This window comes from Salvelinus sp. IW2-2015, linkage group LG33 (genome assembly GCF_002910315.2).
Source record: "Salvelinus sp. IW2-2015 linkage group LG33, ASM291031v2, whole genome shotgun sequence".
NCBI lineage: Eukaryota > Metazoa > Chordata > Actinopteri > Salmoniformes > Salmonidae > Salvelinus > Salvelinus sp. IW2-2015.
The window spans coordinates 17,602,993-17,616,589 of record NC_036872.1 but is presented as its reverse complement, the minus strand read 5'-3'; the positions used below and the strand labels follow the sequence as shown (position 1 = coordinate 17,616,589).

General features: G+C 42.7%; 1 protein-coding gene across 1 annotated transcript; it reads right to left on the bottom strand.

The window, feature by feature from the left end:
- Positions 1 to 1,196: 1,196 nt before the first annotated feature.
- On the bottom strand, positions 1,197 to 13,118 carry got1l1 (glutamic-oxaloacetic transaminase 1 like 1). The gene is made up of 8 exons (XM_023978330.2): positions 12,901 to 13,118; positions 12,481 to 12,662; positions 12,028 to 12,151; positions 11,684 to 11,901; positions 11,167 to 11,317; positions 10,848 to 11,013; positions 10,556 to 10,698; positions 1,197 to 4,138 (listed from the first exon to the last, which is right to left on the bottom strand). The coding sequence occupies exons 1-8, from the start codon at positions 13,079 to 13,081 to the stop codon at positions 3,999 to 4,001; spliced, it is 1,305 nt and encodes a 434-aa protein (XP_023834098.1). The 5' UTR covers positions 13,082 to 13,118; the 3' UTR covers positions 1,197 to 3,998.
- Between the last annotated feature and the right edge of the window lie 479 nt (positions 13,119 to 13,597).

The window sequence follows — 13,597 nt, the reverse complement described above, 5'->3', positions numbered from 1 at the left end:
TCTAACATCTGTGATTGCATCTCTTATTCATACATTCATAATGTGGCTGTGTCACATTTATGATATGCTTATCCTTATAGAGGTGTAATGTATGCTTGATGAACATACTGTAGGGCCTTACAGCTAATGCAAATCATTCCCCAGTTTTTTCTACCAACCCAAATMTATATACAAAATCCACACCAACTTGCCTGGGAAAATTGGCACTGTGTAGGACTGGGGGTTGGATTGATCTACTCTGGGCTGAAACTATGTGAGGTGTAGGTGTGTGCTTTGGTGGTTGTATATTTTGTCCTTTCCGCTCACATTGTCACACTGACATGTAAGGTTCAATATTAGGCAACAATAAAGCAAGGGCATTTTGTGAGGGGACGGGTTTTTAAAAAAGGGTCTCGACGAGCAGGTGTCCACATACTTTTGGCCATGTAGTGTATCTGCTGACATCTCTCTATTGGGAAAAGCCTTCAGTAACTTTTCACAAAACGGATCCTGTTGATTTAAGACTACATTATTAAGTCTCCATATACATTTTTATTCCCTCAGATATTTTATATTGAACTAGAAATGTTATGTCTGTAATATTGTTGTGCATTTGATGCGATTCAGGGATAAAAACATGAATGGATGTTATTTTATTTTCAAGAGCAGATGTCAGTGTTCCCATATCAAGTGCATTCTTAAATAACCCTCCCATGCCTAGGCTTTAGTACTAATCAATTTTGTATTGAGATTCCCCTGAAGGCACTAAAATCAGTCTGGATAGTACTGAAGGCTCCTCTCAGTAATGGATMTTGTGTTGCTCAGGGGCACAACAGTAGTTCCTTATGCACAGCTTGGAATTTCAATCTACATCCTCCAGATACCGCCTTTGCATTTGGCAAACAACTGGACCACAACATTGCCTGTCTACTGAGTCTCACTTCACCGTAGATTGCAGATTATATATTCAGAATTATTCGGAATAATATAATTGTTTCTATGATACAACATGGAAGTATTTTTGCCGGCGCTGCCGCTGCAGACGGCTATATCGGTTGGCTAATACAGGACTATTAAAGGCCCAGTGCACTACTTTTCTTAGTGCAACCCCCTACTTCCCGCCGCTATGCTTACAAATYCATTTAGTAGAAAGAAAACCCATCTATCTACCCTACCATAAAAAAACTGCAGAAAAACAACACAACAGCACATCGATCAGCAACATTTATTGTTGTCAGGGAATAAATACAGAACATTCTATGCCGGAGCAGAATTCTACTGTCTAAAAYGGTAGACTTGTCTGAACGGTTATCGATTGTCGCTATTGACCCGTTACTGTAGCGGCGTCCTATGTATGAAAAGGGTATAACTCTAAAACATGTTAGTGCATGCCATTCTTTTTTTGGCTGAAACAACTGGACTCCAATGGGGAATCAGAGTGTGAATGTACAACAASTGTAGTAGTGTATTCATGTGTATGACACTGAACATTTCATGTTTTAGATTTCGGAGGGCTGCTGTTCGGATTTTCTGGAAACCTGCTTTACCGTGGATAAAAATAAGGAGTTTCTGCACATGAGCAGGATTTTTTATGCGTAGCTGCTGCTCACTCTTCTGCCTACGTAGATACTGCTCAGTGCTACTTTCCCCTCCTTGATCGGCGATGAACGTCTTTGTTGTAAACTAAGCAGATTAAGCTCGATTTCATGTTATTTTTTCAGTTGGGGAGTTAGGCTACATGTAGCTATTTACATGTTGTACACAAAAGACATGATCAACATGTTCATACAAACTCGCAGATTGTGTTTTTGCCCAATGCAAAACTCAAGTGGGGYGTTACATGCAGCTATCTAGACAGTACATCAAACACAAGCAAAACAAAGACGCAGTCTAATTAGCGATGTAATGTTATTGTTTTTGTCATCATTGCAAACAATGGCTAAGCAGGAGGTAGACAAGCAGTCACAGAGTAGTAGTGTTCTTTTTCAACAACTCTGGCTAGTGGCTACGATATGACAGCAACTACAAAGACTAGCTTACATCATCACACAAAACATAGATTGTTTTAGCTCCAATGCAATGTGTAGGGACTGCGTCCTGCTTGTGCAACTGCAATATCCGTTACAACAAACAGAGGTTGTAGCCTTCATAATGGCCTTGAATGTTCGTTCAACTCGCCACAGGGTTTTTACTTCAGCTGTTCAGAAATACGAGACAGAGACATAGGCTACATCATCATGTTTCAGGAGAGGGTAAGTAAATAGAGAAACGTGAAGGGAGATGGAGTATGAGCAGCAGCTGCGTAGAAAAAAAATGGTGAATAAAATAACACGGCGAACGTGATCCAGATCCGTAGTTTTGAGAAAGAGGTTTCCAGAAGGGCGGGGTGGGCATGGACGAAAACTAATTCGCAGCCATGCCTTTAGATTTAGGTAGTAAAAGTAACATAAGTCAAACAATCAATATTCAGGTAAACAACATGGATTTATTTCCTAATGACATGAGCACCATCTTATTATGAAAATTGGTATAGTACACTTCATCTTAAAAGTCTTAAGAAGGTTTTTAATTATTTGTCACTGCACATTTATTTTACCTTCTACCATGGAACTACCTGTATGCATTCAAAATAATATCTTTCAATGTGCCACAAAACAATAGGCTACAGTATAAAATAAATTGGTCAATAAAGAACTAAAAAAGTTGACCTTAATAACTTCATGGTTACGTTATCACTACAGTTAAAATAACATGTTKAAAATTACAAAAGGGTGAAACTATCCAATTGGGCAGTGTCCTGTGAGTGTTCTGTGAGCACAAATAATAGTCATTGCAGTGAAGAGGATGAAGAATTCAAAGATTATTAAATGGCAGACTGATAGGCCTACTAGAATCCGACTGGGAACTTGGCTAGGACAATCCCTCTACTACCTCCATATTGTAAGTGTCACAATAGTTGTCTCTATTTAACATCTCATCCAAAAGATGGACCCTTGTCTTGACTACACAAGAACCCTTTTACCCAACTAGGGCATTAGGATCTACTTGGACCAGAGGAAAGAGTGCTCCTTACTGGACTACCACACCACAACTATAGGTCTACAATATGTTCCAGCTATGTAGGTTGAAAATACCATATGCCATAATTCATATTCCCTAATCCCTACCTCTAATTTAACGCTTGGATGTTACACTCTACATTCTAAAGTCAATTGTTAATTTGTTTCAATAAATGATAACAGACATTTTCCTTATGCATCCAGCCCTAATTCGTTTGGTATTGTATGTGACATAAAGATGCTTCCTTCACATGATTTAGTCAAGCTGAATAAGGATTTTATGGAGGCTGTCACCAGGGGCCTCATTTATACTTGAACTTAGTCGTAAGATCATTTCCGACGGTGTGCTTACAATCGATTCATAAAAGATAATGAGCATAAAAAACCTTGCTTACACAAGTTCTAAGAAGCCCATTTTGTAACGTACGCACCTGTGATCTATAAATCTAAAATTAACTTAAAATTGACGGCACATGACGGCACATGCCTTACAATCAGTGATTTCCCCTTATAGAATGCTAGCACAAATGAGAGTTTAGTCAGGAATAGCCATGGACCAAAAGAGAAAAGCAAACTTTTTGAAAGACGAGATCACAGCGATGGTAGACGAGATTGAAGACAGGAAACACGTATTATTCYGTGGGTTGACAAACAAAGCCAAACAGGTAGCTTGGGAGTGTGTCGCCGCTGCAGTGAACGAGGTGGGGCAGCAAGACAGAACTGTGGCTGATGTGAAAAAGAAAGTGTCTGACCTTAAACTGCAAGGGGYAAAAAGAATAGCCCTACATAACCAGCAGGAAAGTCACCTACATCAAGTCTAGACTTTGCGTAGGGATAAGATAATTTCCACGTCAAAGTAAAGTWTTTATAAATAACTACTTATACGTGGTTTTCTGCGTAAGTCATACTTTTGATCAAAAGTCAGTTTTATAAATGAGGCCCCAGGTATTGTAATCGACATCAGAAGACAGAGGTCAATGCTAGGTGGATGGACTCAGCTACATAGTCTAGGTTACGGCTATTGATAGCACTCACATTCAGACAGCCATTGGGATGCAGGTAGATATGTCTTCTCTTTTCCAGGAATTCCACTTGTTGGACTAAAGGAGACAGGTGAATAGATCATAATCAAATATTAAGGACATTCAACATGGAACATAGCATTTACGTAAATTACTGGTACCTACGTGTACCAGAAACAGTATAGTGGACATGGACATATACGGTACAGTATAAAGTATATGCCATTTAGCAGAAGCTTTTACAAAGCACGACTCAGCTTGGCTATAAGGGGTAGAATTCAGTTCAAGAAAACTGTACAACATCATTGCTAAAGATATAAAGAATATATMTCAGAATTAAGTGGATGAAAGCCAACTACAGATTAAAATTGTGAGATAAAATTGCTGACACCAAAGGCTAGCTAGATAATGCAAAGAAACAAAATCAACTGTCTTGATGCAATGCATAAATTGTCTACATTGTTTGTGGATTTTTATTTATTTAAATGCTGATATACAGTGCCTTCGTAAAGTAGACCCCTTGACTTTTCCACATTTTGTTACATTATAGCCTTATTCTAAAATGGATTAAATAAATAAAAATCCTCAGCAATCTAAACACAATGCCCCATAATGACAAAGCGAAAACGTTTTTATTTTACATTTTAGCAAATGTATTAAAATGATTTACATAAGTATTCAGACCCTTTGCTATGAGACTCGAAATTGAGTTCAGGTATATCCTTGAGATGWTTCTACAACTTGATTGGAGTGCACCTGTGCTAAATTCAATTGATTGGACATGATTTGGAAAGGCACACACCTGTCTATATAAGGTCCCACAGTTGACAGTGGATGTCAGAGCAAAAACCAAGCCATGGAATTGTCCGTAGAGCTCCGAGACAGGATTGTGTCGAGGCGCACATCTGGGGAAGGGTACGGAAAAAATGTCTGCAGCAGTAAAGATCCCCAAGAACACAGTGGCTTCCATCATACTAAAATGGAAGAAGTTTGGAACCACAAAGACTCTTCCTAGAGCTGGCCGCCCGGCCAAACTGAGCAATCGGTGCGAAGGGCCTTGGTCAGGGAGGTGACCAAAAACCTGATGGTCGCTCTAGAGTTCCTCTGTGGTGAACTTCCAGAWCGACAACCATCTCTGCAGCACTCCACCAATCAGACCTTTATGGTAAATTGGCCAGACGGAAGCCACTCCTCAGTAAAAGGCATGACAGCCAGCTTGGAGTTTGCCAAAAGGCATCTAAAGGACTCTCCGACCATGAGAAACAAGATTCTCTGGTCTGATGAAACCAAGACTGAACTCTTTGGCCTGAATAACAAGTGCCACGTCTGGAGGAAACCTGGCACCATCCCTACGGTGAAGCATGGTGATGGCAGCATCATGCTGTGGGGGATGTTTTTCAGCGGCAGGGACTGGGAGACTAGTCAGGATKGAGGCAAAGTATAAAGGCACAAGGCGAGACCCAAATGCAGACACAGGAGGCAGATGGTTGGKGTTTAAGATGTTTAATAAATCCAAAGGGAATAGGCAAGAGAATGGTCGTGGACAGGCAAAAGGTCATAACCAGATCAGAGTCCAGGAGGTACAGAGTGGCAGGCAGGCTCAAGGTCAGGGCAGGCAGAATGGTCAGGCAGGCGGGTACAGAGCCCAGAAACAGGCAAGGGTCAAAACCGGGAGGACTAGAAYAAGGAGAAAAGGCAAAGCAGGAAAACGGGAAAAAACGCTGGTAGGCTTGGACATACAAGACGAACTGGCACAGAGACAGGAAACACAGGGATAAATACACTGGGGTAAACAAGTGACACCTGGAGGGGGTGGAGACAATAACAAGAACAGGTGAAACAGATCAGGGTGTGACAGAAAGATGAACGGAGCAAAGTACAGAGAGTATCATGGCGCCGGAGAAGATAACTGACGTTTTACGTGCTCCTAACKAACTGTGTTTTTTGTATGTTTATTTGTGTTGTTTGTAACTTCTTTTTTTTCTTATTCTGTACATAATGTTGCTGCTACCGTCTCTTATGACCGAAAATAACTTCTGGACATCAGAACAGCGATTACTCACCACGAACTGGCAGAAGTTTTTTTTCCTTTAATGAGTCTGACGAGCCCGACTTGAAGGACATACTGCTTTCCCGGGAACAGGCCCAAATCTCCGTCATTTGCGTGAAGAGAAGACAGAGAAAATGAGGACGGAGGTCYGGCTGCCTTCTGAGAATTGGTAGGCGATCGAATAAACCCCCCACTGCCTTCCGTTCCACTAACTAACATGCAATCATTGGAAAATAAAATCGACGACCTACGAGGAAGATTAAACTACCAACGGGACATTAAAACTGTAATATCTTATGCTTCATGGAGTCGTGGCTGAACGACGACATTATCAACATACAGCTGGCTAGTTATATGCTGTATCGGCAGGATAGAACAGCTGCGTCTGGTGAGACAAGGGGTGGCGGACTATGTATATTTGTAAACAACAGCTGGTGTATGATATCTAAGGAAGTCTCAAGGTTTTGCTCGCCTGAGGTAGAGTATCTCATGATAAGCTGTAGACCACACTATCTACTAAGAGAGTTTTTCATCTGTATTTTTCGTAGCTGTCTACATACCACCACAGACCGATGCTGGCACTAAGACCGCACTCAATGAGCTGTATTCCGCCATAAGCAAACAGGAAAACGCTCATCCAGAGATGACGCTCCTAGTGGCCGGGGACTTAAATGCAGGAAAACTTAAACCCGTTTTACCAAATTTCCATCAGCATGTTAAATGTGCAACCAGAGGGGAAATACTCTAGACCACCTTTACTCCACACACAGAAACGCGTACAAAGCCCTCCCTCGCCCTTCATTTGGCAAATCTGTCCAAAATTATATCCCCCCCAATTCCTGCTTACAAGCAAAAATTAAAGCAGGAAGCACCAGTGACTCGGTCAATAAAAAAGTGGTCAGATAAAGCAGATGCTAAGCTACAGGACTGTTTTGCTAGCACAGACTGGAATATGTTCCGGGATTCTTCCGATGGCATTGAGGAGTATACCACATCAGTCATTGGCATCATCAATAAGTGCATCGATGACGTCGTCCCCACAGTGACCGTACGTACATACCCCAACCAGAAGCCATGGATTACAAGCAACATCCGCACTGAGCTAAAGGCTAGAGCTGCCGCTTCAAGGAGCGGGACTCTAACCCGGAAGCTTATAAGAAATCCCGCTATGCCCTCCGACGAACCATCAAACAGGCAAAGCATCAATASAGGACTAAGATTGAATCATACTACACCAGCTCCGACGCTCGTCGGATGTGACAGGGCTTGCAAACCATTACAGACTACAAAGAGAACCACAGCCGAGAGCAGCCCAGTGACACGAGCCTACCAGATGAGCTAAACTACTTCTATGCTCGCTTCGAGGCAAATAACACTGAAACATGCATGAGAGCACCAGCTGTTCCGGACGACTGTGTGATCAGGCTCTCCGCAGACAATGCTAGTAAGACCTTTAACCAGGTCAACATTCACAAGGCCGCAAGGCCAGATGGATTACCAGGACTTGTACTCTGAGCATGCGCTGACCAACTGGCAAGTMTCTTCACTTACATTTTCAACCTCTCCCTGTCTGAGTCTGTATTACCAACATGTTTTAAGCAGACCACCATAGTCCCAGTGCCCAAGAACACTAAGGTAACTTGCCTAAATGACTACCGACTCGTAGCACTCACGTCTGTAGCCATGAAGTGCTTTGAAAGGCTGGTCATGGCTCACATCAACACCATTATCCCAGAAACCCTAGACCCACTCCAACTTGCAAACCGCCCTAACAGATCCACAGATGATGCAATCTCTATTGTACTCCACACTGCCCTTTCCCACCTGGACAAAAGGAACACCTATGTGGGAATGCTATTCATTAACTACAGCTCAGCGTTCAACACCATAGTGCCCTCAAAGCTCATCAATAAGCTAAGGACCCTGGGACTAAACACCTCCCTCTGCAACTGGATCCTGGACTTCCTGACGGGTCGCCCCCACGTGGTAAGGGTAGGTAACAACACATCCACCACGCTGATCCTCAGCACAGGGGCCCCTCAAGAGTGCGTGCTCAGTCCCCTCCTGTACTCCCTGTTCACTCATGACTGCACGGCCAGGCACGACTCCAACACCATCATTAAGTTTGCCGATGACACAACAGTTGTAGGCCTAATCACCGATAACAACGAGACAGCCTATAGGGAGGAGGTCAGAGACCTGGCCGTGTGGTTCAAGGACAACAACCTCTCCCTTAATGTGATCAAGACAAAGGAGATGATTGTGGACTACAGGAAAAGGATAACCAAGCACGCCCCCATTCTCATCGAKGGGACTGTAGTGGAGCAGGTTGAGKTCTTCAAGTTCCTTGGTGTRCACATCACCAACAAACTAACATGGTCCAAGCACACCAAGACTGTTGCGAAGAGGGCACGAAGGTCTACACCTGTTGTATTCGGTATGTGACTAATAAAAGTTGATTTGATTTGATTTGAGAGATCTTTGATGAAAACCTGCTCCAGAGCGCTCAGGACCTCAGACTGGGGCGAAGGTTCACCTTCCAACTGGACAACGACCCTAAGCACACAGCCAAGACAACGCAAGAGTGGCTTCGGGACAAGTTTCTGAATGTTCTTAAGTGGCCCAGCAAGAGCCCAGACTTGAACCCGATTGAACATTTCTGGAGAGACCTGAAAATAGCTGTYCAGCAACGCTCCCCATCCAGCCTGACAGCGCTTGAGGGGATATGCAGAGAATGGGAGAAACTCCCCAAATACAGGTGTGCCAAGCTTGCAGAGTCATACCCAAGAAGACTCTATGCTGTAATTGATGCAAAAGGTGCTTCAACAAAGTACTGAGTAAAGGGTCTGAATACTTATGTAAATGTGATATTTCATAAAAACCTGATATTTAATAAAAACCTGTTTTTGCTTTGTCATTATTGGGTATTGAGTGTAGATTGATGAGGGGGGAAAACGATTTAATCAATTTTAGAATAAGGCTGTAAAGTAACAAAATATGGAAAAAGTCAAGGAGTCTGAATACTTTCCGAAGGTACTGTAGGACTTGATTCAATCCGTATCCCTGAAGTACAGCGCTATAGCTCCGCGTTCGCGGAGACTATATTTACAGGAAACGCTGTATATGCCGGCTCAATGGAAATTACCTTTACATTTTAAGCGTGCTATAGCYCTGAACTTCGGTGATACTGATTTAATCGAGCCCATAGACAGGTACAGTGCTCTACCACTGTTTGAATTGGTTGAAAGATGACAAATCTTGAACTTAACTTAAGCCCCGTTTCCATTGGCACTTTAAAGTCAACCCAGGTTGGGCTGGCCTTAAGTGGGTTAGCTCAAATTGCGTTTCCACTGCCTCCAGAAATMAGAAATTATGTAATGTTGTTAGGTAGCCAATATGTGACTGCAGCTGGCTTCGCTAATGTTGCTAGAGAGTGTGCAAAGCTGTCATTAAGGCAAAGGGTGGCTACTTTGAAGAATCGCAAATATGAAAACTTGTTTGCTTACTACATGATTCCATATGTGTTATTTCATAATTTTGATGTCTTCACTATTATTCTACAATGTAGAACATTTGAAAAATAACGTAAAACCCTGGAATGAGTAGGTGTGTCCAAACTTTTGACTGGTACTGTACATAAGCTACTTGATGGCCAACAGAGGCAAATGTATCATCAGTTTCATTGAGGATTTTCCCCCATAAAAAGAACCAAGTGAAGGAGTTCCATAACTTCCATTTCAAATTTCCACTCGGGCAGCCCCCAAGAACCAAGAACTGAGTATGCATAAAACACTTTGCTTGATAATGTTTTCTTTAAGCAAAGTCAACGTTAGAATGCAGTTTAAACCACCTCCGAGCAAATGTATGTAATGCGCTCTAATGCACCCAAAGTCGTTTTCCAGTGCTTTGTCGCCATTATTTCTTGATGTGCATCAGCTCTAGCTTATTAATATGTTTTACAGAAAAATGGTTGGAAGTAGGTGTCTCCATAATGACAATCTAAATAGCCTACCTTCAACTAAAAAGTTGTCATAATGTGTGCGTGCTGCTCCCTCTCCTCTTGCTCACTCAACACACACACACTCACTCAGCAACAGCCTGCATCAATGCCTGACAGTCAGCAGCAGGTCACAGTGAAATATATATATTTTTTAAGAGAAATTACATGGTGGCCGCAGTGCAATTTAGGAATAGCTCAAAAACCCGCAACCCGCGACCAATGCATTTTCACCCGCGACATAATTTTCAAAGCCCAATAGCAAAAAAAACGGGAACATGGAAACACTGTGTCAGCATCCAGCAGTGATCAGCTTGGTGGTTGCATAGTAACGGCATCACCAGCCCAAATTCTAATCGAGCTGGCACCAGTTGTGAAACTGACTAAGCTCGAATTTCGCCCTAATTTTAAGTGCCAGTGGAAACAGGGCTTAATATGGTTTGCTCACCATTCAGCCCAGTGCAACAGTACAGTCCACCTTGCTGGATCAGGTGATCCCAGCTGCCAGGACATCCAAGAAGCCTTAGCTTCTCTCTCAACCTCTCTCTGACCAGTATGCCCCTCTCCACCATACTCTTCACTCCTTCCTGCCTGGGACAAGGATTTACACAGAGGTCTATTTAACTTATCATGAAGCACTAGTTCCACGTACTGTAACCAGACTTTGTATTATCCTATTTTATACTAGAGAAGCCTTGCAGACAATGCTATTGAAGCATAGACTAGCCATAATGACTTACCACTCCACATGGTGGGCAGGGTTACTGAGCACCGTGGCAACCACACGAGCTCCTCCAACAGATGGCCGGGACCACAAAGCCCTGACCTGCTTCTCGGCCTGGGACTGAACAGCTAGCAGTGTGGAGCTCTGCTTTAGGACACATAAGAGGTGTCCAACGCGCTCGCCTGCAGTAAGGACAATATAAGAAAATGCATTTCCGTACAGAGATTTACTGTCAATCTATGTCCTGGGGATCTTACAATCGTCACATTCGATGAAAGTAAGAGACGTCAGTTGATAATACACTAAGAGACAAGTGAACCCTTGAAATGGCTCACCGTAAAGCCCAAAGCTGTGGGAGAAGGACTGGGCACACAGAAGCTCCATCCCCAGAGAGGCACACAGACGCACTGGCCAGGCATCTTGTTCAAAATCCCCATGGCATAGGCCCTGTGCAGGCAGCAGGAAGAAAGGGAAAAACCTACACCTCTGGGAGTGTAGAAGAAAGATGCAGAGAGAAGAATAGAGAGAGAGAGCATGAGGAGACTGAAGAGGACTACTATAACAAGTGTTTCTACTGTAGAAATGCTACTCCCTGGGATAGACTGATGCCAGGACCTCCAAAGAAGAAAAAAAAACATTGATAAATGACTTTGCTGATAACTTCTTTATTGAGGAAAACATTTACTTACTACAACTGTAATATGTGGTTGTCTCACCTAGCTATCTTAAGATGAATACATGAACTGTAAGTCACTCTGGATAAGAGTGTCRGCTAAATTACTAAAATGTCAAATGTATAATATCTGTTACATTACTAAAGACTGTAAAAACAGTTGGGTTATGGAGCAGTACCACCATAAGCTGTGTGAGGAGTCTCCAGTGCTTCTGGGAGAGATCTGAACCAGTAGGGCAGTGAGCAGAAGCAGACAGAACAATGACACTCTGCTCTGGAGCCATCTCCAGATCCTCCATCATTTTTTGCACACACACACCCCTCTGCTCTGTATCCCAATACCGATACCGACGGACATCCTGGATCCCTGCTGCCTCAAAGATACCAGCCAAGGAATCTGCAGAAAGGAACATGATCACTAGAGCTTCAGCACCAATATCATCAGCAATACCAATACTATATTGCTCTACCCTTGTGATTGTGCTTTTAACTATGTGCATGCTCTCCTCCCCCCGCTACTTACCATCACAGGGGGAGGAGAGATAGACTGGCCCACACCAGACACCTCTCACATTGTACCAGTGCTTCAAGAGCTCAGCCCCCAGACGAACAGCCCCAGTACAGCCCACAGTCTGCACACCCAACACCTATAGAATAATGAGCACAGGGGAGGGGAGTCAAATCTAAATACTCACAGCCATAATGTATTATCCAATGCCACTTACAAGCTGATGTTGATTGATTACATAAAAAGTAATGTGTGGATATTACATATTACTTAACGCTGCCGTTAAGGCCTATCTTTGTGTCCAGATGGCTGTTCTTGACTGATGTCTTGGTGCAGTGCTTGCTTAAAGACAGTTTCATAACCGTGAGCTATAAATTAGCAAGCCACCCACTGTATAAGAAAACTGTGAGGATCACAAATGAGGTCAAGTTGATCCATGGAACATACACAGTAGGCAGCAAAAATTACCCTGTTCTCCACGATGGCATGGCAGTCCCTGCCCAAAACCAATTCTGTTGCTCTCCTGGTGAATTCTGGAAGGCCAACGGATGATGGATACTCTGGACAGAGAGTGGGGTCTGTGCAGATCTGTTGCATTATTTTCCCAATGAGCGGGCTCACAGAGGTCTGACCTTCCTCGTTGAGATACTCTGAGGTCCCAAAAAATAGTTATGACAATAAATATTTGAATGCTTAGGTTAGAATAAGCTGTAATATATTACCCTAAAATAGTAACTTCACATGGAAGCTTAACTAAATAATTATAAAATATATATTATTTGATCAATAGTGATATTCTGCCATTTAGTCTAGTTGAACTCAGTCAGTGACAACAAACGCTAATGAGGTGCATAGAAGTCAGCCAGCTGAATACATGAGCTAACTCACCTCTTCCCGCCAAGTACACTTTGCTGAGATGAGTGTCTTTCTTGAAGTCAGCCAATAGCTTGGTTTCAGGATTCGGTGCGGCAGCTGGAGTGTCGACGAATATGGAGAAAATAGTTATTCCCCGGGCTTTAACATTTTCAGTGGAACCCACTCCACCATCACTATTACATGTTTGCCTCATCTTTTTAGTTTCATCACCCAGTTCTGTCAGCACTCAGCAAGCCCCTAAGCCTTTGTTTATGGTTGTTGCTTAGCTACACAACATTCAAATTAAATACCGTATCTTGGCAACGTCTGTGATAGATGGCTTCTACCGTTCTCTTATAAATATAAACGGTTTTCACTAGTTACCACAGCCATAAAGTCAACATTGGATATCGTAAAAAATMTATTATAAAAAAAATGTTGCTTGTTGGTCTTAATTTAAGATTAGGGTTAGGCTTAAGTTTAGCAATATGGTTAGGGTTAAGTTTAACATCTCATTTTAAGAAGATAAATTACAGAAATAGGCCGAGTTTAGGATTTAGTGGTTGTGGAAACTAGGGACGACCCTTATAAATTGACAGGTTTGAGATGTCGTTCTCATTGACCTCTGTGCTGAGTAGCCTTCGCATCGACACTGAGCTGCAATTTTCGAGCTGCAATTAGCGATTTTCCAGGAAGTGTTCAAGAACAGGTAAAGTTGTGGCGTTTGCTT

Bases quoted from the DNA above. Each gene is read 5' to 3' on its own strand.
- got1l1 (XM_023978330.2), bottom strand. From the start codon at position 13,081: ATGAGGCAAACATGTAATAGTGATGGTGGAGTGGGTTCCACTGAAAAT. The intron at 11,014-11,166 runs GTGAGCCATTTC...TCCTTACTGCAG, and splicing joins CCACAGCTTTGGGCTTTACG to GCGAGCGCGTTGGACACCTC. The intron at 10,699-10,847 runs GTAAGTCATTAT...TCCTTGTCCCAG, and splicing joins CCTGCCCACCATGTGGAGTG to GCAGGAAGGAGTGAAGAGTA.